This window comes from Sebastes fasciatus, chromosome 22, assembly GCF_043250625.1.
Source record: "Sebastes fasciatus isolate fSebFas1 chromosome 22, fSebFas1.pri, whole genome shotgun sequence".
Classification (NCBI taxonomy): Eukaryota; Metazoa; Chordata; class Actinopteri; order Perciformes; family Sebastidae; genus Sebastes; species Sebastes fasciatus.
Window position 1 is genome coordinate 25,319,552 of NC_133816.1, and position 24,007 is coordinate 25,343,558.

At 39.8% G+C, this 24,007-nt stretch overlaps 4 protein-coding genes across 7 annotated transcripts in view; 2 read left to right on the forward strand and 2 right to left on the reverse strand.

Annotated features, from left to right (window-relative positions):
- Positions 1-80: 80 nt before the first annotated feature.
- LOC141761284 (calcium uniporter regulatory subunit MCUb, mitochondrial-like) lies at positions 81-6,590 on the reverse strand. Of its 2 annotated transcripts, none has more exons than XM_074624617.1 (9): positions 6,328-6,590; positions 5,060-5,120; positions 3,819-3,986; positions 2,938-3,042; positions 2,597-2,754; positions 1,897-2,003; positions 1,664-1,760; positions 1,329-1,445; positions 81-293 (listed from the first exon to the last, which is right to left on the reverse strand). In XM_074624617.1, the coding sequence occupies exons 1-9, from the start codon at positions 6,427-6,429 to the stop codon at positions 216-218; spliced, it is 993 nt and encodes a 330-aa protein (XP_074480718.1). In that variant the 5' UTR covers positions 6,430-6,590; the 3' UTR covers positions 81-215. The 2 variants fall into 2 exon arrangements, with proteins under 2 accessions (XP_074480718.1, XP_074480717.1); XM_074624616.1 differs by having other exon boundaries at positions 6,358-6,548.
- A 1,619-nt stretch (positions 6,591-8,209) lies between these two features.
- On the forward strand, positions 8,210-12,481 carry LOC141761285 (dickkopf-related protein 2-like). Of its 3 annotated transcripts, XM_074624620.1 has the most exons (6): positions 8,210-8,817; positions 9,261-9,307; positions 9,392-9,568; positions 9,945-10,101; positions 10,376-10,510; positions 10,893-12,481. In XM_074624620.1, the coding sequence occupies exons 3-6, from the start codon at positions 9,401-9,403 to the stop codon at positions 11,267-11,269; spliced, it is 837 nt and encodes a 278-aa protein (XP_074480721.1). In that variant the 5' UTR covers positions 8,210-8,817; positions 9,261-9,307; positions 9,392-9,400; the 3' UTR covers positions 11,270-12,481. The 3 variants fall into 3 exon arrangements, with proteins under 3 accessions (XP_074480721.1, XP_074480719.1, XP_074480720.1); XM_074624618.1 differs by lacking the exon at positions 9,261-9,307 and having other exon boundaries at positions 9,389-9,568; XM_074624619.1 differs by lacking the exon at positions 9,261-9,307.
- A 2,554-nt stretch (positions 12,482-15,035) lies between these two features.
- Positions 15,036-17,740, forward strand: LOC141760703 (GTPase IMAP family member GIMD1-like). The gene is made up of 4 exons (XM_074623742.1): positions 15,036-15,254; positions 15,879-16,052; positions 16,403-16,665; positions 16,741-17,740. Exons 2-4 carry the CDS (start codon positions 15,896-15,898, stop codon positions 17,014-17,016), a joined length of 696 nt encoding a protein of 231 aa, XP_074479843.1. The 5' UTR covers positions 15,036-15,254; positions 15,879-15,895; the 3' UTR covers positions 17,017-17,740.
- A 207-nt stretch (positions 17,741-17,947) lies between these two features.
- The window catches only part of aimp1b (aminoacyl tRNA synthetase complex interacting multifunctional protein 1b), a 6,426-nt gene continuing 366 nt past the window's right edge, over positions 17,948-24,007 (reverse strand). The window contains exons 2-7 of the mRNA XM_074624026.1: positions 21,141-21,235; positions 20,625-20,738; positions 19,464-19,607; positions 19,181-19,380; positions 18,419-18,590; positions 17,948-18,290 (exon numbers count right to left, since the gene is read on the reverse strand). Of these exons, the coding sequence (XP_074480127.1) occupies positions 18,124-18,290; positions 18,419-18,590; positions 19,181-19,380; positions 19,464-19,607; positions 20,625-20,738; positions 21,141-21,235 (892 nt within the window). The 3' untranslated portion in view covers positions 17,948-18,123. The remainder of the gene's footprint in view (positions 18,291-18,418; positions 18,591-19,180; positions 19,381-19,463; positions 19,608-20,624; positions 20,739-21,140; positions 21,236-24,007) is intronic.

Below are 24,007 nucleotides of genomic sequence, written 5' to 3' on the forward strand. Positions count from 1 at the left end.
GTTGAAATGATTTCCAGGAAGAGAAACAAGAGTTGACATATGTTAACAAATACAAAGAGATAATGCAGGGACGCAGCATGAAAACATGGAAATGTATTTTTATTTCACCGTGTCTTTAATGAAGACAGCTGACAGAAGCATCTTTTTTCAGAAACAATACAAAAAATGTGCAAAAAATACCATTTAATGTCACAATAAAAAAAACAAAGTAAAACTCAGGTGGCTCTCTGTGGCGGAGGAGGATCCACCTTCAGTCGAATGGCACTCCTCAAACTCATGAGATCACCCTCCACCTGCAACCACACAGTTTTATACATTTTAATTACTTCAGGTGTCAGTTTAAGAATCATTTTAAAAGTCTTTGTTTCTGTACAACTAAAAAATATGCTAAATAAAAGCCTCATCTTACACTTTTGTCAGGGGTAAACAAAAATATAAGTCACCGCAAAATAATTAGGAAGACATATTAGGCAGAATTTCTAGAAGACAAAGTTGTTGTGTTCGTGCTGTTCTCATCCACCGTTATGGCGTTAAGTAATGCACTGTAATTTATATATATCGCATACATCAGACCGGTACGTTGCAAAATGCCTTTAGTGGGCGTGGTCACGAGAGCCTACTCTGGATGACGCGTTGCCGGTCTGATATATGAAATCTATTTGTGTGTAATTCACATAATCGTGAACCAGGACGTATAAAGAGCAACAAACGCCGTGTAGGGAGGAGGTCAAGGCAGATGGGTGGGTCTAAAAACACCAGAGAGAAACACCAGGAGACCGGCGTTCATATCCCGTTTGAAACCAGAAGTTAACGTTGATTTATTTGTCTGTTCGTAACTTCCGTACTTAAGTTACGCCACTTGCATTTAACCCTCCTGTTGTCCTCGGGTCAAATTTGACCCGTTTTAAACTTCATTATATAAATATGGATTTCTTTAATCTAATTGCCCGAAAATAACATGGATGGTTGCCTACTGTGGTCTTTGCAAATATATATATATATATATATGTATATATATATATCGTGTTTATATTGACCACTGCTTTCATTGTATTGTGGGTGTTTTATTCAAATCTATAGCATCTGTGGTTTTCCCGGGTCAAAATTGACGGTAAGATAACAAGTGTCATTATGTGCTGTGTTTCCTGTGAAGTTTGTTTTGAAAAGAGATGAATGCATGTAAGGAGAGAGAAATTGACACTGGACATTTGTAGGAAAACGCACAAAAATAACGAGGAATATTTTCCCGTAAGATATCAAACGAGGCGTTGCATGAGGAGGATATGTTGTTGTGTTAACACTGTGTGTGTGTTTGATGTGTTCATCACCTTTGCCAACTCGTCTTTGAGCTCGTTGTATTGTTGGACGTTGAATATCTGTTGAGATGCTTTCTTGTGGAAGAATTGAAGGAACTGACGATCCCGCACGCTCGGAAGGAGGAATTCCTGCACACACACACATACACACACACATAGAGTAATATAAAGCAATGAAACACGTTTGTACTGTCGAGCAAGCCAAAGTCTAACCTTTACCCTGAAACCCCCAAACAGCCCTTTGGTGAAGTGGGGACCGGTCCTCACTACGCAGGTCTGAAGTATGGACTGGTCCTCATAAAGATGGTAGACAGACACACACACACACACACACAAAGGGTTCCTACCTGTTTGGTGAGGATGTAGTAGCCAAAGAAGATCATGCTGGTGGTGGTGGTGATGAAGTAGGTGATTGGTTCCATGACGTCCCACGCAAACACATACCTGCCAACACACACACACACACACACACACACACACACACACACAGGTGAAAACATGATCCCAGGATTAGTAATGTGTGTAGTAATGTTTCAGGCTTGTGTGTGTGTGTGTGTGTGTGTGTGTGTGTATTCATTACCAGGTGAGGTAACCCAGGAATCCTCCCTGCAGGGACAGGTAGGCTAGCCCCGCCCACCCCAGCAGTGACGCTCTCGTTGCCGCCTCCTGCGCCATCTTGACTCTCACCTGTAGAAAAACACACAAAAACACACAAAAACACAGAATCATTCTGGTTCTTTAGCGTCTGTTGAGAACAATAAGTACTCAGATACTTTTACCTAAAAGTAAAAGTACAAATACCACGTCTAAAAATACTCTCATAATTTATCAGTGAGTTAGAATCTATGGCCCCGACCACGGCTCTGAAATATCAGTAAGTTAGTAGTAGTAGTACTAGTAGTAGTAGTAGTAGTAGTAGTAGTAGTACTAGTAGTAGTAGTGGTAGTAGTAGTAGTAGTAGTAGTAGTAGTAGTAGTACTAGTAGTAGTAGTGGTAGTAGTAGTAGTAGTAGCACTGTAGTAGTAGTAGTGGTAGTAATAGTAGTGGTAGTAGTAGTAGTAGTAGCACTGTAGTAGTAGTAGTGGTAGTAATAGTAGTGGTAGTAGTAGTAGTAGTAGTAGTAGTAGTAGTAGTAGTAGTAGTAGTAGTAGTACTAGTAGTAGTAGTGGTAGTAGTAGTAGTAGTAGCACTGTAGTAGTAGTAGTGGTAGTAATAGTAGTGGTAGTAGTAGTAGTAGTAGTAGTAGTAATAGTACTGTAGTAGTATTTGCTGTGTAGTACCGTCTCCAGCGGCTGCAGCTGCTCTTTGAGCTGCTCTTGTCTGATCAGCAGCTCGTTGTGTTTGATGTGTTGCTGCTGAGGAAGACTCAGAGCCGAGTGAAGAAGACGGACGACGTACTTCATATCATCCAGACCCAACACGTGTTCATGAGACGACCCTGACGGAGACGGACACGGAAACAGGGTTCCTTTAAACCACACATTAAGACTTCAACGCTCTGTCTCCTGTCCAATCCTTCTGGGAGACGAAGTAAACATTTCATAACAGAAATAACAGCTGCTTCATGTCTATATGCTAAGCTACGCTAACCACATCCTTCACACACACACACAGGTTGTACCTTGTCCAAGTGAGCGGACGTTGTGTATGACGCCGTTGATGACCAGTTGAAAGTCTTTATTTAACACAGTTTCCATGAAGGTGCATGAAGAGATTCTCTGTCCATCTGAGGAAAGAAAGTCCAGATTATTTCAGTTTCATGTGTTCATAACGTTACAGTAACGACTGTGTGCTCTTTTACTTCCACCTTTGTGAGGACCAGTTTGAGTTTTAGATGTTAAAAGTGAGGACGTTTTTAAAATGTAGGGACATTTTAGACAGTGGAGACAGTTTTAGAAAGCGAGGGAATTTGTTGTAAGTGGGGACATTTTTACGGCTTGAGGACATCTGTGGACAGTGACGATATCATAGGCGAAGATATTTTTTAGAAGGTAGGGTGAGTGAGGAAAGTGAGGACATTTTTGGAGACTGAAACTATTTTTGGAAAGTGAGGACATTCATGGACACCTGGAACAATTCTGAAAAGTAGGGATATTTAAGGAAATTGAGGACATTTCGGCAAGCAAGGACATTTTCAGAAAGAGAGGACATCTGTGAATAGTGGGGACATTTCTTAAAAATGGGGATATTTAAGGAAATTGAAGACATTTTGGAAAGTGAGGACATTTTAGAAAGTGAGGACATTTGTGGGCGACAGGGACATTTCTTGATTTCATGAAATTGAAGTGAGTGAGGACATTAGGACATTTGAGACACGTGAGCATATTTTAGAAAGTGAGGACATTTTTTAAAAAGTGAGACCACATATAGAAAGCGAGGACGCTTCAGTACTTCTTCACTGAAAATGAAGACTTGGTTTCGGGGTTCAGGTCAGAATGAGGTCTCTGAGGTTAAGGTTGCGTGTTCTGTGTATTGTAGTGTTGTAGAACATGTCTGTGTTACCTCCGTTGAGCAGGGTGGCGGTGTGCACCTTGGGGTCCTTGGCCGTGATGTCTCGCAGCAGGTCGCCGACTGTGGTCAACATGGGCGTCAGAGTGAAACGACACTGCTGACCTGCCGGGAGGAGCAGAGAGAGGACGGGGCGACCGAAGCTGTAACGAACGGACGCATCTGAGAGACACAGAGGGACGGAGAGGGACGGAGAGGGACGGAGAGGGACGGAGAGAGACGGAGAGGGTTACATCTATTTAATTACATTTTCTTTTCTTTCTCTTTCATTTCTCAGAATGCCGTTAATGTCGGCTCTGATTAGTGTCACCTGTCCCCCGTTAGCCTGCAGTCACCAGACCTCCTGATCACCTGTTCCCCCTCCCTCAATCAGCCATTAGTCATTTAGTCAGTGAAGTTAATGAAGCCAACGCTGAAGAGCCTTAAACCTTCATTCTGTCTAGCAGCCAGCAGGGGGCGACTCCTCTGGTTCTATAGAAGTCAATGAGAAAATGAGCTTCTACTTCTCTCTTGATTTATGACCTCAGTAAACATTGTAAACATGAGTTTATGGTCTCAATCTCTAGTTTCAAGTCTTCTTCAACACAGCATGATGTTCATTTAGTAAATTATGGTCCCATTTAGAGTCAGATAGACCATAAAGCAGGGGATGCTTTAGGGCGGGGCTACCTTGTGATTGACAGGTCACTACCACGGCGTTGTCAGGTCTGGGAGTTGTCCGTGTTTTAGTCTTACAACTTTAACCCTTTCACAGTGTGTTTTCACTTCATCACAGTTAATTAGAAAATTTTTGGTAGACTAAAAATGTCTTATTCAACGTTCAGTTGTACTTAGCTCCACCTTCTCGTGTTACTTCTGGTTGCAAAAAAACAAGATGGGGACAGCCAAAAACCAAAAAGGAAAAGTCCAAAAACCAAGATGGCGACGACCAAAAACTCAAATTTAAACGTCCAAAAACCGACGGGTGACGTCACGGTGACTACGTCCACGTCTTATATACAGTCTATGCCAAATACCTGCAGAACTTCCCATCAGCCTCAGCTCTACTTTGTGTTTACTAATAATCAGTAAATGTTAGCATGCTAAACAAAGATAGTAAACATCAGACCTGCTAAACTTCAGCATGTTAGCGTTCGTTCAGCTGCTAGCACGGCTGTAGACTGTGAGTGTTGTTAGTTCACAGTTTATGGGCTAAAACATGTAAAAACATGTTGCTGTTTAAGGGGCTGAATTACCTTTAGATGGAGGCTGACTGCTGTAACTGGAAACAACACAAGTAGGCCAGACCGAACTGGACTGAGAGAGAAAAACACATTATTATTATTATTATATTCATAACTCAGAAGCACAACCAACACAATCCAGTAGTCACCTCACATGTGGCAGATAAGGAAACACTCCTATTGATCCTTTTCTAGATTAAGTAGGTGTGGCTGGCTACACAAACAATGGAGCTGAGAATGGTCGAGAGACATAGAAATGTAAGGGAGAGAGAGAGAGAGAGAGAGAGAGAAAGAGGCATGTGTTTTACAGCTGCACGTCATAACAGACCACACACACACACACACAGCCGTGTACTTCTATCTTTGTGAGGACACTCGTTGACATAATGCATTCCTTAGTCCCTTAACCTAAACCTGACTCTAACCTGAACTTTAAAACCGAGTCTGAACACTCAAACAAGTCTTTGAAGGTCTGTCTGAATGTGAGGAGCGGCCAACATGTCTTCACTTTCCAAAAATGTCCTCAACGGTCTGAACTTCTGAGACAGAAACAGGCCAGTGTGTGTGGGTGTGTGTGTGTGTGGGTGTGGGTGTGGGTGTGTCATACTAGCTTGTTATGAGGGAGGATAAATAACGCTCTAAAGTTACACAACATTTTGTAAAAGAAAAACTGTCATGGCCATTTTCAAAGGGGTCCCTTGAGCTCTGACCTCAAGATATGTGAATGTGTGAGGGTTTTTGTCCAAAAAAAGTCCAAGAAAAAGTCAGAAAAATGTCCAAAAAGTGTCCAAAAAAAGGTCAGAAAAATGTAAAATAAATAAATAAATCAGAAAAATGTCAAAAAAAAAATAAAAAAAATGTCAGAAAAAAAGACAGAACAAAGTCAGAAAATTGTCCAAAAATGTCAAAAAAAAATGTCAAAAACAAAGTCAGAAACAAAGAAGTTAGAAAATTGTCCGAAGAGTGTCCGAAAAAAAGTACCAAAAAAGTCCAGCAAATGTCCTCACTCTGAAGGTCTGAAACTCAACTTGGTCCTCACAAAGATAGCTGAACAAGTACACACACACACATGGATGTAGTAGTTGTAGTTTCTATAGTTTCTATAAGGCTAGTAGTTGTAGTGCACAGTACATTAGTAGTATTAGTGGTAATAGTACACAGTCAGCAGTAGTAGTATTGACAGATTTACAGAACCTTAAACCGACAGCTTTAAGGAAACTATAATAAAGGCTTTTTAAGAATCTCTCTCCAGACTTTTAGTCTATAGATGTAATAAGTACCTGATAGACTTTAAAACATGTTGAACTCACTGTGTAGACTCTGAGTCTTGGTGGTCGAGAGCAGCAGAGACTGAACCTGCAGAGAAGTCTGGGGACAAACATGGTGAGCTGACAAAGAGACCGACTGCAGATCTGAAGCTGAAACCTGGAGGCTGAATTGTTTGTGAAGCGTTTGTGAGGCGAGTGGAAACAGGTTTCATGACAGGCTGAACCACAGGAAGAGGGAGGCAGGGAGGTTAACCCTCTCCTGACTCGCTCAGAGCTCAGGAAACAGTTTGTTCTCTGGCAGGAAACCACACAGGAAGTGACAGATTCACACCAACACGTCTAGAACCTGCTCCTGAGCTTCAACTGAAACTCTCCGCTGAACATTTTATTAATAGCAATAAAAACTAAGTTGCACTTCCTGTTCCTGATTTGCAATTTTATGCATTTTTTGTTGACTAAAATAACACATTTAGAAGATTATTTCGCTTCAGTGAAGGTATAAGCTCTGTATCTAAAGCTTGTAAACACAGGTTAAGAGTGAATTAGGACGTGTAGTTTCCTTATCATTCCTGTTATGCAGCAACATTTAATGCACATTAAAAATACTTATTTTTTACTTTACTGAGCTTTTTGCTTGATTTCACTACGTCCCCAGTGCAAAGAACTTCTACTTCTATAAGCCATAAAATTATAAAATACCTAAAATATTATGTCATGTTAAACCTTCTCTGATCATATATATATATACATATATGTGTGTGTATATATATATATTTTTGTTTCTGTTTTTTCTGTTTTTGTCATTTCATATATATTATTATTATTATTATTATTAAATATATATATTGTATATTTCATATATATATATATATATATATATATATATTTATTTATTTATTTTTTTAATTCTTGAATTTTTTTTTTTTTACCGTTTTCATCATTTCCTGTGTGTCTCTGATTATGAAGAAAGTTGGTTCGATCAAAATAATTTTAAACATATTTGATGTAGTTATAAAAGCTGTGACCGTTAAACACGTCATTATTCTTATATAATGGAAAAAAAGATGAAAAATAAATTTCTTTTTCAAAAGTCGAGGCTGAAATGTTGCTGCATAACAGGAACGATCCCATAATAGGCTTGAGTTTTGTTCACAACTTCTCTGTTATGTTAATTTCAGGACAGTGTGGACTCTCCAGTCCAGCAGTCAGCAGCTTCACTCCTCCATCCTACAGGTTGTTGTTGCTCAGGTTCAGCTCTCTCAGAGGGGGTGGTGTTGGACTTCAGAGCCAGAGAAGAACAGCAGCTCTCTGACAGACAGCAGTCATTTAATCTGAATACAAGAACAAAGACAAAAGTGTGTAGCTATCAAGACTGGAAAATACTAGTTCAGCCACAAAGTTAGTGAGACGTAGGGCAACATTTACAGATTGTTGGCCCTAAAACAGGGCTTATAACACAAATCGTTGCATGGCGTACGAACTGAGTGGTCTGAATCAAACACCAAATGCCAATCACCACATCTTTAATGCCTTTCTCTGTCTGACTCTGTCTGCCAGCTGCAGCTCCAGATGTGACCTCAGGGTGGCGCCGTCGTCCTATCGGTCTGAACTTCTGAGACAGAAACAGGCCAGTGTGTGTGTGTGTCATAGGAGCTTGTTATGATGGAGGTTAAATAACGCTCTAAAGTTACACAACATTTTGTCAAAGAAAAACTGTCATGGCCATTTTCTAAGGAGTCACTTGAGCTATGACCTCAAGATATGTGAATGTGTGAGGGGTTTTTGTACAAAAAAAAGTCCAGTAAAAAGTCAGAAAGAAAAGAAAAATGTTTAAAAAAAAGTCCCAAAAATGTAAAAAACAAAAAGTCCCAAAAATGTAAAAAAAAAAAAAAGTCCCAAAAATGTAAAAAAAAAAAAAAAAAAAAGTAAAAAGTAAAAAAAGGGTTTTTAAAAAGAAGTCAGAAAATTCTCTGAAAAGAAATTACCAAAAAATGAAAGAAAATAAATCAGAAAAAAATCTGAAAAATGTAAAAAAAAAATTACAAATAGTCCCTTTAAATATTTCTAAATATTTCTAAGTATTATCCTAATAAATGTGTTTCTGTTTAAAATTAGAATTGAAAACAGTCTAAATAATAAATAAGTTTCAGCTTGGTGTTTTATTTTAGCTTCACTACAGACTTCAGTTACTAGACGAGACATGCCCCCTCCTCTCTGTCTCTGTATCGATGGCTGCAGGTGAGGATGCGCGCGGGTATCGATGTGCGCGCGGGAGGGGCGGGTGCGCGCGTGTCAGTTGGAAGCAGCATATAAAGTGGATCCAGGTCCTGGACCAGCTCACCTGTCCTCCTCCTGGAACCGAGACAGTCAGACGGGCTCACTATTCTACAAACATCTGGACACAACAGCTGCAACTCACCGAGAGGGACTCACTGGGACCGTTTGGATTCATTATTGATTATTAGTGTTTCAGAGAGAAGGAGCTTCAGTCTGCAGCAGCAGGTAAACACACAGCATCACTGTCTGCACATCTAACTGGTTTATGATGAATATTATCTTAAATTATAACATCAGGTCTGAATTCAGCTTCAGTAAAGTGATGCACAGGACATTTCAATCTTTTTTAAATATAGATGTAGCAGTGTGGTTTATTGAGTTTAGATATTCATATTCTGAAGTAAGATACGAGTTTTTTCACTGGATTTTGAGGAAAGTTTAGTTTCAAACTGGATTAAAAACATCTAAACAGTGAATATACGTTTCCTTTTTTACATTTCGTTTATATTTCCTGTTGGTCTTAAAGCTTTTATTATTTTAATGTCCTGTTGGTCTCAGTGTTTTATTATTTTAATGTCCTGTTGGTTTCAGTGTTTTATTATTTTAATGTCCTGTTGGTTTCAGTGTTTTATTGTGCTGTTTTATGGTTTTTATGTTTAATGTTGCAGCCCTTCAGTCAAATTCTGTTGATTTGAAATGAGCTTTATGAATAAAGGTGGGTTAGATTAACCTCAGTGGGCTACGTCACATTGTGAGAGTGTTCTTCAGTATTTGCTGAGTTGTTGTTTTTTCCCAGCAGGCAGCAGTCATGACCAGTCAGCCGCTGCTGATGGTGTGTCTGGCGCTGGTGCTGGTGGCGTGCACACGCAGCGGAGAGGCGCGCGTCCGACTGAACGCCATCAGAACGGTGATCCTGACGGAGGGGCACGCGCTGCCGCTGAACAGGAGCGCCTGGGAGCCGAGTCTGGACCTGACGGTGAGGGTGATGTAGAGAACGTTCTCTCTCAGAGAACCGTTGGAACGTTCTAGAACCGCTACAGTGTTTCAGAGTTACATTCTAGAACCGCTACAGTGTTTCACGGTAACATTCTAGAATCGTTCCAGTGTTTCTCGGTGACGTTCTAAAGACGTGCCAGTGTTTCTCGGTAACGTTCTAGAACCGTTACAATGTTTCACGGTAACATTCTAGAATCGTTTCAGTGTTTCTCGGTGACGTTCTAAAGACGTGCCAGTGTTTCTCGGTAACGTTCTAAGGACGTTCTAGTGTTTCATGGTGACGTTTTAAAGACGTTCCAGTGTTTCTCAGTAACTTTCTAGAACCGTTCTAAAGACGTTCTCCTCTCTCCCCGCAGCTCTTCCAGTGCATGAGCGACCTGGAGTGCAGCGAGGGCAGCTACTGCCACGCCCCCACCAAAGGCCCCGCCCACTCCCGCTGCCAGACCTGCCGCAGGAGGAAGAGGCGTTGCCATAGGGACGGCATGTGTTGCCCAGGCAACCGCTGCAGCAACAGTAAGATTAGCCTTCACATACAGCCCATAATAATAATAATTATTACAGGATGTTTTACATTTAGTGGTGTTGTCTGAACGTCTATTTATTATATATATCACCATACTTCTGACTCAGCGTATCTCTTGATTGTGACGTAGCATCTAAAAATACTCTCTGAATTTTAATTATTAATAAAGTATAAATTCACACTTCTACATCTCCTAATGTTGATTTTATAGTAACTTTATTAGTTTGAATTGCTGCTCATGCATTGGTTGTGTTTGTCCCTCAGATCTCTGTATCGCTGACGTGGATAGTTTCGTGTCTCAGAGGATCCCAGACTCAGACGGAGGGATGAGTCCGCTGTCTAAGAAGAAAGGATGGAGGAAGAGAGGGAGGATGGAGCGCGAAGGGCCAACCAGTAGAGGTGAGCAGTCACACTTAACAACATCATCAGTTCTGTTTGGTTTATGTGGAAATAATCCACTTTATTCACCTTTAGCATCTCCCTGGTTCCCTAACAGCCAATGGGATCGTTCCATTTGGGTTTTGGATTATTGCAGAAAATAAACTAAACATTTATGATACTGACACGAGATAATCTCCACTAATGAACTCCACTTTATGATTCTTGAAGTGTGAATGCAATCAGCAGAAGTAAAAAGCTAACGCTACGCTGTAAACGAAATACTAAAAACCCGTTGGCTTCCAGACGAGGGAACAGGAAGTGGTAAAATGCTGACTCGTCTCCGGGTTTTAGGACTCGCTCTCTCTTGGTTGTGGTCTTACTAACGGCGTCTGTGTTGCAGGTCAAGTCGGGGATCCCTGTCTACGCTCCTCGGACTGCTCGGACGGCTTGTGCTGCGCCCGTCACTTCTGGACTCGCATCTGCAAGCCCGTGTTGCGGGAGGGACAGGTTTGCACGCGGCACCGCCGGAAGGGGAACCACGGCCTGGAGCTGTTCCAGCGCTGCCCCTGCGGCGGCGAACTGAGCTGCCGAACGCTGCGAGAGCCCGGCACTCGGTCTTCGTCGTCGTCATCGTCATCGCTGCTGGTGGTGGCGGCAAAGTCCAAGTTTGCGGCGTCCTCGTCTCGCCACTCCTCCCCCCACACTTCACCGCTGTCTTCATCATCAGCAAAGCCGGCGATGGCAAAGACGAGACTTCATGTGTGCCAGAAAAGCTAAAGAAGGGTGGATGAAAAGATGGAGAGGAAGAAGGAAAGACCCTCCAACTCCAGAGGCGACGAGAGGCAGAGAGTGAGACAGAGACAAACGGAGGGAGGGGTGAATACCTGTTCACACCTGTATCTCAATGCTAATGAGCTTCCTGTCAGGCTGCTTTCACACACAAACTGAGCGGGACATGAAACTCTTTGTGGTTCAAATCCGGTTTCCTCCTCTGGGGGCGTCTAGACGAACAGAAACCACTTTGAAATCTGGTTTGACCCCATTTACACCAACAGGAAACGCATAAACAATGAAAACCTGATACACGTCTCTTGTGATGGACGCCAACAAGCAGGCTTTGAAGGCAATCATGTGCTTTTATTTTGAAAAACCACACTAGAGAAACACTCTAAAATATTCTCAAACAAGGAAACATTGTGCTAACTGTGAAATAAGGTCGAGATAGTTTCCTCTGTGGAGTGGCGTTATTAACATCTGATTTTCAAAACAAAAGTCTTGAATTGCACTGTTATAAGTAGATTTATTTCAGCCTGGTTACAAAGATATTTCCCTACATCTATCCACTGATGTGCCACCAATGGAGAAAGGTCTGCAAAAAAATACTGAACACAACGAGCTAAACACCGTTATTAAAAACAATTTATGTTGATTTCCTTATTTTAAGGTAATTATTTTGATACGACTCTGGTAAACTATCTTACGTTAACTTGAAATTGGAAGTAAATAAAAGAAAAAGTGAACTCAACCCTCAATGTCCATTCTGGCAATCAGGAAAGACAAAAATAGGTTTTCAACACCTCAAGGGGTAATTTAAATGAAATATAGGACTTTCTAGTTGTATAATGTTCCACTGAAACTCCCAAAACAACAACTGTACCACAAATATAACTTCTCTTTGTAAAAGAGCGTCAATAGAAACTCGTTCACATCCTTAAACTGTGAAATGTCGCCTTGTTAAGCCAAACCTCTCCAGACGTCTCGTTGGATTGCACTGTTGTTATCGTGATAGAGTTATTTTTCTATAAGTTGTTCCTGTATATTTTGGATGAATGTTGGTATAACTATGAGTTTGTAATGCGGCGCTCTGCCAGTTTATTTTGGGGGTTTATTTCCACCACTTTAAGAAGGAATCTTGTGTTTCTGTCATGTAAGGCAGTCTGTCAATCACTAATCTGTGTTTTTATCATTAAAAGGATTTGTCATCTTAAACATGTTCGTGTGTCTTTATATTTCGGTACAAATAAAACTATTTATGTTATTTATAAAGTAGTGAACATAGTTTTGTATGTTAATCTTGATGTGTGTGTAGTTGTATAGCTGTAAAGAGTAGCAGGTGATTTGAGGTGGCGATGCCATCCCCCTTATCTCAGTAAGTTAGAATCTATGGCCTCGACCACGACTCTGATATATCAGTTAGTAAGAATCTATGGCCCCGACCACGGCTCTGAAATATCAGTAAGTTCAAATTTATGGCCCCGACCACGACTCTGAAATATCAGTAAGTTAGAATTTATGGTCCTACTACTAAAGTAGTAACCTTTCCACATGCGTCTGAATGTCTCAGTGCTGCTGGTTGGTGGTGATGAGATCAACAAAGAGGAAAAGTCATGCCCGCGGGCCGTGAAGGCACCAGGAAATGATTCCATCTGTGCAGATAAAAGTTATTTATGACCACAGAGTTAAAGCTCAGCCTCACATATTTCAACGGTTTGCAGATTTGAATATGTGACAGAAGGATGACAGGTGATTTCTGTCTTTGTCTTAATGAAAAACAGTTCAATGAAACAGAGGACAGTCTGTCCGTGGATCACTCAAAACTCACTTTATTTACAAATAGCAAACATTATTATTTATCTGATTTCATTTCTTCTCTCGTCTGAATTAGTTGAGTAACATCAGATGTTTTATAGCTAGATATCTGCAGAAACTAAACAACAAAATATCAAATCGGTTATTGCCTTCCGACCCGAGAGCAATTTCTGATGATAGCATGTCAGCTAATTAGCATACATACGGTGCTAATCCAGCATCACTTCCAATATTATAACAGCTACATTAGCTTGGGTTACAGGCTAGCTAACGTTAGCGTCACTGTCCGGCTCGTTATCGGATTTAGGGAAGTTTCATCTCAGGCAATTTCAGCCAAATAAATTACGAGTCAAACTTTCCTCTAGTTGCATACAAGTTTTTTCAAACTAAACTTCTGTCTTCACAGGAAACAACTTCCTGAGGTTTAGGCAACCAAACTACTTAGTTAGGTTTAGGCAACCAAACTACTTAGTTAGGTTTAGGCAACAAAACTGCTTAGTTAGGTTTAGGCAACCAAACTACTTAGTTAGGTTTAGACAACAAAACTGCTTAGTTAGGTTTAGGCAACCAAACTACTTAGTTAGGTTTAGACAACAAAACTGCTTAGTTAGGTTTAGGCAACAAAACTACTTAGTTAGGTTTAGGCAACCAAACTACTTAGTTAGGTTTAGGCAACAAAACTGCTTAGTTAGGTTTAGGCAACAAAACTACTTAGTTAGGTTTAGGCAACCAAACTACTTGGTTAGGTTTAGACAACAAAACTGCTTAGTTCGGTTTAGGCAACAAAACTACTTAGTTAGGTTTAGACAACAAAACTGCTTAGTTAGGTTTAGGCAACAAAACTACTTAGTTAGGTTAGGCAACAAAACTACTTAGTTAGGTTTAGGCAACAAAACTACTTAGTTAGGTTTAGGTAACAAAACTACTTAGTTAGGTTGAGGAAACAAAACTACTTAGTTAGGTTTAGGTAACAAAACTACTTAGTTAAGTTTAGGCAACAAAACTACTTAGTTAGGTTGAGGAAACAAAACTACTTAGTTAGGTTTAGGCAACCAAACTACTTAGTTAGGTTTAGACAACAAAACTGCTTAGTTAGGTTTAGGCAACAAAACTACTTAATTAGGTTTAGGTAACAAAACTACTTAGTTAGGTTTAGGCAACAAAACTACTTAGTTAGGTTTAGGCAACAAAACTACTTAGTTAGGTTTAGGTTTAGAGTTAGAGTTAGGGTTAACTCATTTTAATTATTTTAATTATTGTGAGGACAGGTTTTCAGAGTAACCAGTTAAGGACAAACATTAGTTTCGTTTGATACGTAACTTTTTAAAACCTTTCTAAGAATTGATTTTGAGAGAAAGTAGTGAATGTGTGTTTGTCTTCTTCTGTGGTTGGTTGCTGCCGGGCATCACTGTCCTCAGTGTGGATAATGATTGTTATTCAGATAACACACACACACACACAGTCTTCTGCATGGTGCTGCCCAGCTTCCTCGTAGATCGTAGGTCACCGTGTTATCGCCACTTTGCCGTCGGTGTTTCCACGTTTCCTTGACGTCACAGTTTAGCTCCACACACACAGTTTTCCCTGTTGTTCTGATGGTAATATGATTAAAATGCTAAAGTAAAAACAGCTGTCTGCTCTGAGCCACCGTGGTGTTTTCAGCATCGTAGGTCCTCACAAGTATAGTACAAATACTATTCTGCAGATGAGAATGTCTGTTAATGATAATAACTGTTATCTCCGTGGTCTCAGAGGATAAACTGTGAGCAGATGATGATGTTTCTCTCTGCAGCCGCCTGGCGCACGGTCAGCTTAACTCAAACTTTATTTAACACGGAGAACGCTGACGGTTGACCACGAAGTCGGACCGGCACGTGTTGATGGTTTTATTGTAAATATCCAGGTTAGATTCAGGTTTAACAAACGTTACTGTCCAGTGGTTAAGGTCACACTTGAACAAAATGTTATGTTTTCTCATAATGATGACACACACACATATACGCTACACTTCCCTTTTCGGTTGTCCCTTTAAATCTAGATTACAGGCGTGTTTGTCAGTTTTACAACCTAATAAAACGACAGAGTGACGTCACAGCTGGTTATTATTTAACCAGCAGTCCATCAGTCCAGGAAATGTGTGACTGTGTTTGTCTCTGCTGGTGAGGTAACGCAGGTAAGACTCGCGTCAGTAAATTGTGTCGATGGTTAAGTTTTAATGTCTCGTACTTAAACACAAAGTTGATTGTTGAAGTGATATAATTGATTGTAAAGATGTCTGAGGTCACGTTAACGTCAGTTTTAGGTTCGATCCAGAGAGAGAGAGTCACTGCTGCTCTGATGAAACTGATCTTAAAAAGAAAGTTAAATTGTGTTGTTAGAAATAATGAATAATCGGTAGTTTTACCATTTTGACTGATGATTTTAATCATTTTAACAATTTGTACCAGTGGATCACACATTTACATTTCAATACCTGAAACAATAAATATGTTATAATGTAGATTTTAAAAGAAATAACACCTAAAGCGAAAGTTTACTTTCTGGGAAATTAGTATTTTTGTCCCGACTTCCAAAAGTCATTTTTTAAATGTTTTATTCCAACTTGAAAATTTAACGAATAACTGAAACGGAAATGTTTTTGTGTAACAAAAATTGGAGATAATATAAAAAAAATTATTGTTTACCTGCTGTTTTCTAAGGATAAATAACAATATAATATTTACTATATTATATTTAAACTATTAAAGCTAAACTAAACGCTGTGAAACATTTTGTTGTTTTATTTTGAAACTATTAGTTCCATCGTATCCTGAGATGGATCTTGGCACGGAACACGGTCGCCGCGACAACGACCCCTTCGGAATCCTCACCGGCCGGGGTCGTGGAGACGAGCGGGATGCGCTGGCCCTGAACGTGCTGTTGCTAGGCGACAGGCAGAGTGGGAGGAGCTCCGTGGGGAACGCTCTGATTGGTCAGTTTTATAGTTCCTTTTAATCTGCACATTTTAGCTGCAGACACGTTAAAAACACGGTAAATATGAGCAATATTTGAAAGATTATCCAGTAAAACATACATATAGTACACGTGGTAAGTCAAAATTATGATATAGTAAGACAAAAATGTGTCTTATAATAAAATTATGATTAAAATTATGACTTACTAAATGACCGATGGTGTCAGATTCTACTTTTGTGACGTGCACACTTAGTGACCAACAGCAAGCCGTCTTGACGGTGATGAGCTCTGAAAAACGTGCAATTAATTGCGATTAACTATCTTCATCGATTGACGGCTCTAATTTATTCATAAACTGTTCGGCAGGTGGAGAGGAATTCCAAACAGGCGCCTGCATTTCTGGCGTTTCCGTGACGACGGAGCATCAAGTCCTCAGCCGAAACTTCCAGAGCTACTTCAGAAGACGGGGGGCGGAGTCCGACCTCCTATTGAGAGTGGTTGACACGCCCCCCACGGCGCCCCGCCCACAGAGGTTGCACGAGCTCTGCCCCGAGGGCGTGCACGTACTCATGCTCGTTGTGAGAGCGGACCTGCCGCACGGCAACACACACCTAGCTGAGCACGTGGAGGTACACACACATAAACACACACTGTAACGGTCAGTATGTGGTGTGTTGGTCTGATTCTGTGTTCTCTGTGTTCAGACTCTCTTCGGTCCGGAATGGCGTCGTCACGCTTTACTCGTTCTCACGCACGCCGACCACCTGAAGGAGGCGGGGCTCCATCCGTCAGTCTACCTCACACAGACCAGTGATTGGCTGAGAGCTATGGCTGAAGAGGTGGCAGGAGGAGTCTTGTTCTTGGACAACAGCTGTGATTGGCCGTCAGTCAGAGGACGACCGCTGAGAGACCGACTGCTCCGCCTCTCAGCCGGCAACCATCACGGAGCTCTGACGCTCAGGACAGACGTCTCACTCTGACTCCACCTTAAAGAGGAACCACACACTGGTGGCTCCACGCTGCCGTACCAGTTTACCAACAACACAAATACTGTGTGATAAATGATCTTATGTGTGTCTGCTGTGAATCCTCCTTCCCCCCCCCCCTCCCTAACCATGACATTATGTCACATAACTGTTCCAGAGCTGTTTAGTGAGTTGAAAGAGTTGTTTGTTGAACGGGAAATCACAAGATTTATACATAATAAAAAGCATCCCTGTGTTTTATGATTAATTTTTGAACAAACCAGAATCACAGAAGACATATCAGGAACCTCCGGTTCTATAAAGTGAAGCCAACGGTGAAGAGCCTTAAACCTGCATCCTGTCTAGCAGCCAGCAGGGGGCGACTCCTCTGGTTGTATAGAAGTCTATGAGTAAATGAGTCTACTTCTCTCTTGATTTATGACCTCAGTAAACATTGTAAACATGAGTTTATGGTCTCAATCTCTAGATTCAAGTCTTCTTCAATACAGCATGATGTTCATTTAGTAAATTATGGTCCCATTTAGAGTCAGATAGACCATAAAGCAGGGGATGCTTTAGGGCGGGGCTACCTGGTGATTGACAGGTCGCTACCACGGGTTCATCAAAGTTAATTATAACATTTTTGGTCGCCTAAAAATGTCTTATTCAACGTTCGGTTGCACTTAGCTCAACCCTCTAGTGTCACTTCTGGTTGCAAAAAAACAAGATGAGACGGCCAAAAAACAAGATGAGACGGCCAAAAACCAAGATGAGACGGTTAAAAAACAAGATGGCGACGACCAAAAACCAAGATGGAGACTGTGGTCTCAACCCAACACACTGGTTTGGTGTTCTGGAGGTGACCTGCAGCGCCTCACGGTAACCTAAGGTTAGAGGCGGGCGTTCCTTCCTTTATGTAAACAGGAAGACTGGAGGAAACAGGTGATTGTGGTTTCACATTTTTAATCAATAAACAACAGTGATGCAACTTGAATGAGATGATTTTCTCTTCTTCTTGTGTTAGCTAACGGCACCAGGAGAAGGCTTTTCACAATAAAAGTACTCCGGTGCACATCACGTCTTCATCAGCGTCGTCCTGTACGATGTGGTCCCTCGCTGCGTCTATCTGATGACGCAGCCGGTGAGGGAGGGCGCCCTGCACAGCCCCTTCCCCTTTACCTCGAACCCGCAGCCTTTATAGTTGGCGACGCCCTTCGAGTCGACCTGCAGGTCGGGCTGAAGGAGCTCCCAGATTCTCTGCTTGGACTGCAGCTCTCTGTCCGGCTCACCTGGACACAGGTAGGGGGGTTCATCAGACCACTTTCATCCAGCTTCACTAGCTACGGTGTGTTCAGTCTTTCTTTCTATTTGTCTGCATGTTGTTTGACTGTTAGATGAACTGTTTGGTTATTATTACCCGGGTAGGTGAGGAAGGTGACTCTGTCTCCGGGGGAGGAGCCTGTGGGCGGAGTCAACAGCTCAGCGGCGTCATCAGTGGTGGAGCAACAGAGGAGGCGGGCCTGAGAGACCACGCCCCTCAGCTTACAGGCCTTCACGTTGCATAGCAACACAGCTAGACCGCCCTGGAGCTGCAGAGAGAGAGAGGTACTTCAAAAAGTCATAACATTTAGAGAATAAAGTCGTAACATTTAGAGAATAAAGTCGTAACATTTTGAGAATAAAGTCGAAACATTTTGAGAATAAAGTCGTAATATTTTGAGAATAAAGTCGTAATATTTTGAGAATAAAGTCGTAATATTTTGAGAATGAAGTCGTAACATTTAGAGAATAAAGTCGTAACATTTAGAGAATAAAGTCGTAACATTTAGAGAATAAAGTCGTAACATTTTGAGAATAAAGTCGTAACATTTTGAGAATGAAGTCGTAACATTTAGAGAATAAAGTCGTAACATTTAGAGAATAAAGTCGTAACATTTTGAGAATAAAGTCGAAACATTTTGAGAATAAAGTCGAAACATTTTGAGAATAAAGTCGTAACATTTTAAGAATAAAGTCGAAACATTTTGAGAATAAAGTCATAACATTTTGAGAATAAAGTCGTAACATTTAGAGAATAAAGTCGAAACATTTTGAGAATAAAGTCGTAACATTTTAAGAATAAAGTCGAAACATTTTGAGAATAAAGTCGTAACATTTTGAGAGTAACGTTATTCGCTACCTCCTCCAGCTGTGTTTTCTCTCCCAGCTTGCTGACGACCGTGCGTGGGGCGTTCTCGCCCACGTCTACCTCCTGGACAGACATCGCCTCGGCCAGCGGGTGGCGGCGGATGCTGAGGATCCGTCCGACCCGCAGGTCCAGTCGTGACACGTCAACGCGAGGCTCCGCCTCCAACGAGAGAGGGTCAGAGGTGGGACGAGCTGGAAGAGAGAGAGAGAGGTCAAGTCAGTCTTTTCCTTCCCTTCCTTCCTTTCCTCATCTGTGCCCTCCCTCCTCATCTCACCTTTCCTCTCTCCTCTCCTCCTCCTGCTCTGTCTGTCTCTGCGGTCATGTGATGCTCCAGCAGGGGAGGAGGGTTGATTGACAGGTGTTGTGGAGGCGGGGCTAATAGATGGAGGAGGCGTGGCCGGAGAGAGCAACGCTTTGGCTGAAAGACAGAAAAACATTCAGGAATGAATTTAATGTATCTGGCTGGTTTCTCTTTAATCTTTTGGACAAATCTCCAAAAGATTTTGACTTAATAAAGTTCTTATTAAATTAAAAGAATCCACTTTGTTCTTTAAATGTGACCACAGTCGACGCTGAACCTCAGCGGCTCAGAGGGAAAGACAATCATGCACAGTTGTCCCTGTGTGTCCGTCTCTGTTCCTGTCTTTGTGAGGACTGGGTATTTTTGAAAAACTAGGAACTTTTTCAATGTGAAGACATTTTTTAGAAGTCTGAAAATTTGGGGGACTAAAGGACATTTTTGGAGAGTGAGGACATTCTATGGAAAGTAAAGGTTTTGGAACTTGATGGCATTTATTGAGAAGTGAAGATGTTATGGAAAGTTACAACATTTTGGAAAAGTGAGGACTTAAAGGGACTGTTTGTAACTTCTTACACGTATAAATCATTGCGGGTCGGTGTCCCATGCGCGCTCGCTGTTAACAAGCATTTCGGATTCTTACAAACAGTCCCTTTAAATGCAAGTGAGGACAAAAATGGGGACATTCTATGGAAAGTAAGGATACTTTTGGAAAAGTGAGGAACTTTTTTAATGTGAACACTTTTTGGAAGTCTAAAACTTTTGGAGACATTTTGAATAGTTTGGACATTCTATGGAAAGTAGGGATATTTTAGAAAATGTAGGAACTTTTTGAATGTGAAGACATGTTTCTAAAGTGTGAGAATTTGGGGGACATAAGGACATTTTTGGAGAGTGAGGACATTCTATGGAAAGTGAGGACATTTTGGAACTCGATGGCATTTATTGAAAAGTGAGAATGTTATAGAAAGTGAGGACATTTTGGGAAAGTCAAGAACTTTTTTGAACTTGAAGACATTTTTTTGGAAGTGTGAGAATTTGGGGACATTTGAGGTTTAAGACTTGAATCAGGTTTAGGGTTTGGGACTGCATGATGTCATTGACGGTCCTCAGAAGTATAGAAGTGTGTTGATGTACCGGTGCGTCTCCTCTGTTTGTCATGCAGCTGAGTTCTCAGCTGCTCGATGTCTTTCTTCAGTTTTCCGTTTTCCACCAGCAGCTTCTTCTGATCTCTGACTGACGCCTGCAGCACTAAAACAAACAAACAAACACACATATATACAGATTTAATCTCATCCACGAGGGGGCGCAGTATCTGGTTGAACATCAACCTTTTGCACAATGTTGCAGCATTTTTAATCAACTCTTTGTTGGATTCACAGATTTAGTTTCAGTTTCAGACACGTGAGCTTTAAATTAAAGCAAAGAAACACAGAAGATATGAATGCATTGATTAAAGTTACAACATGTCTCCTGCAGCGGTTGACTTGGATTCAAAGGATTTAGCATTTTAGGGGATGCATTTACTTTGTTGGGATCTTCATGAATACAGGATCAGTTTATTAACCATTTATTTAATTGGTATGTAACTTAGTGATATAACGTTCTCCTCTGTGACTAGCGGACAACACATGCTCATGTATTTGCTCTTACGGGCTTTCTCTCTCGCCAGCAGGGCTTGAGTTTTTAAATACTCCACGATCTGCTCGCCGTCCTCCGGGTCGAGTTTTATGAGAGCGGCTGCCAGGCTGAGGGAAAGACAAACAGGAGGTTAGACAACAAGCAACAGTGGGAAGAAATGGAGACAAAAGTCCATTTTCTTAAAGAAAGACCCTAATATGAAAAAAGTTTAAATTAATTTAAACCTCAAGTCAATTAAGACAAGTTCAAATCGAGTCTCAAGTCAGTTGTGAAATGTCTAGTCAGTCTAATCTAATCTAAACTGAAACAGGTTCATGTCAAGTGTCTTCTACTTTGCTCTTTCTTATAAAAAGTGAAAAAATCTGCTCGTGCAATAGGAAGATTTAAACCTGTTTTTAAATGCAAATCAACGTGTATCATCTATTCTAGATCATTTTTAGTTAAAAATTAAGTTAAAATAAAAACACATTGAAATACGCTGCAAAGGAAGGTTTCCATATTAGACAGGTTTATGTACGACTTTATAAACTAGCTGCTGCTCACACAGTAATGCATCAGAGATAATAATCCTATTATACGTTTTGATGTGATTCTGCTCATCATACTTCTATACTGAGATTTTCAATGCAGGACTTTGACTTAGTGGAGTATTTTACATTGCTGTTTAACTATTACTTCACACAGGTGAGTTGTATTTCAGAGGAAACAACCGGAGTAAAGATGAGAGACTGAGCAGGTCACTAAAAGAAAGACATGAAAGCACAGAAAGAGGCGTCATTGAAGTTTTGATAGATGTTATCTGTGATGGAGGAGAATACATATTAATACCATCAAAGAACTGCATACACACACTGAAACCAGCCTATTTGCATAATGATGAACAGAGAGCTACTGACGCAGCCGTCTGGTTAACATTTACATACACAAACACACCCGACTGTCACTATTAAAGGGGAAATCCCCTCCATAAAACACCTCCATAGATACCAACAACTTTTCTTTCCGATGACCGATGTCTACGTACGCAAAGACCCAATGTAGAATATAAACATTGGAGTGTATCCAGCCCTTTACTCTAATCTTAACCAAATCCAAAAAGTCTGATCCCTTAATTATAATGTTCGGCGTTGTGAGGACCCGACTCTGACCCGACCAAATGGTCGTTGAGTCCCCACAATGTGAGTAAAACAAACCCACACACACACCAGCAGCAGCTGCTGAACCAGTGAAATACAGAAAGAAACTCAACAGCTGCAGTCGGACCTCCGGCTATAAATAACATCAGCTGGTACGAGACAGACGAGACAACAGCGGTGGGAGAAGCACTCAGACCGTTTACTGAAGTAAAAGTAGAAGTACTACAGCGTAGAAATACTCTGGTATGAGTAAAAGTCCTGAAATCAAAATGTTACTAAAGTAAAAATACCAAACAGATCAAAAGTAGATGTACTCGTTGTGCAGAATAGCTCCATTCAAAATGTTTATTATATATTTATTATTGGATTTATATTCCTGATTTGTTTCAGTCCAAGCAGCATCTGAATTTTAGGAGCTAATTTTAACAAATATATGTATTGTTGTTGTGTAGTTTCATCTATAAATACGTATAAACTGATCGTACGTTTAGTGTCTGACATAAAAAATCTTGACCTGAAAAGTAACTAAAAATGAACCTATAACAAAATGTTATAGCGATCTTAACGTTTATAGATGTTTTAAAAACAGTCTCTTAAACGTTTACAAATAATTTCATAATCATTAACAAATACATATAATATAGTATATACAATATTATAATGTGCGCAACAATAAACTGCCTAAATAACTTATTTAAATTATAGCATTACTAATAATTAGTAAACATTATTATTTAGCATTTCATTGTTTGTTAACAATAAAATAACTATAACGTATAAAATCTTGACCTTAAAAGTAATTAAGCTGTCAGATAAATGTAGTGGAGTAAAAAGTACTATAGTTCCCTCAGAAATGTAGTAAAAGTCGTATAAAAGTAGCGTAAAAAAATGGAAATACTCCTTAAATTTGTACTTAAGCGCTGAACTTGAGTAAATGTACTTCAAGACAACACACATAAAAAATATTCATAAGAAATTAAATACTAGAGGAGAATTAATCAAAAAGGAAACAACAATAAAACATTATTTAAAGAGAAAACAGCACCTTTAATATACCACGTTATTAAAAGTGCTCTTGAAATCAATAAAAGAATCAATACCACTTCATACTTTCTGAAGAGAGAAATGATCCACTTTGACGGCCCACAGAATTTTTTTGTTTTGTTTTGCCATGAAAAACACCCCAAAAACTAAAGCCACTTTACTCAAAAAAATACGCAATAATTTTTTTTTTTTTAAAAAGAATTATAATTACGACATAAATAAATAAATAATAAAACATAGATAAATAAATAAATAGATAAATAGATAAATTGATAGATGAATAGATAAATAGATAAATAAATAGATAAATAGATAAATAGATAAATAAATAAATAGATAAATAAATAAATAGATAAATAAATAGATAAATAAATAAATAGATAAATAAATAAATAAATAAATAAATAAATAAATAGATAAATAAATAAATAAATAAATAAATAAATAAATAAATAGATAAATAAATAAATAAATAGATAAATAAATAGATAAATAAATAAATAAATAGATAAATAAATAAATAGATAAATAAATAGATAAATAGATAGATGAATAGATAAATAGATAAATAAATAGATTAATAAATAGATAAATAGATAGATGAAAAGATGAATAGATAAATAGGTAAATAAATAAATAAACAAATAAATAAATAAAACAAAAATAAGAATAATCCAGTGAATGCGCCAGCAAAAATCA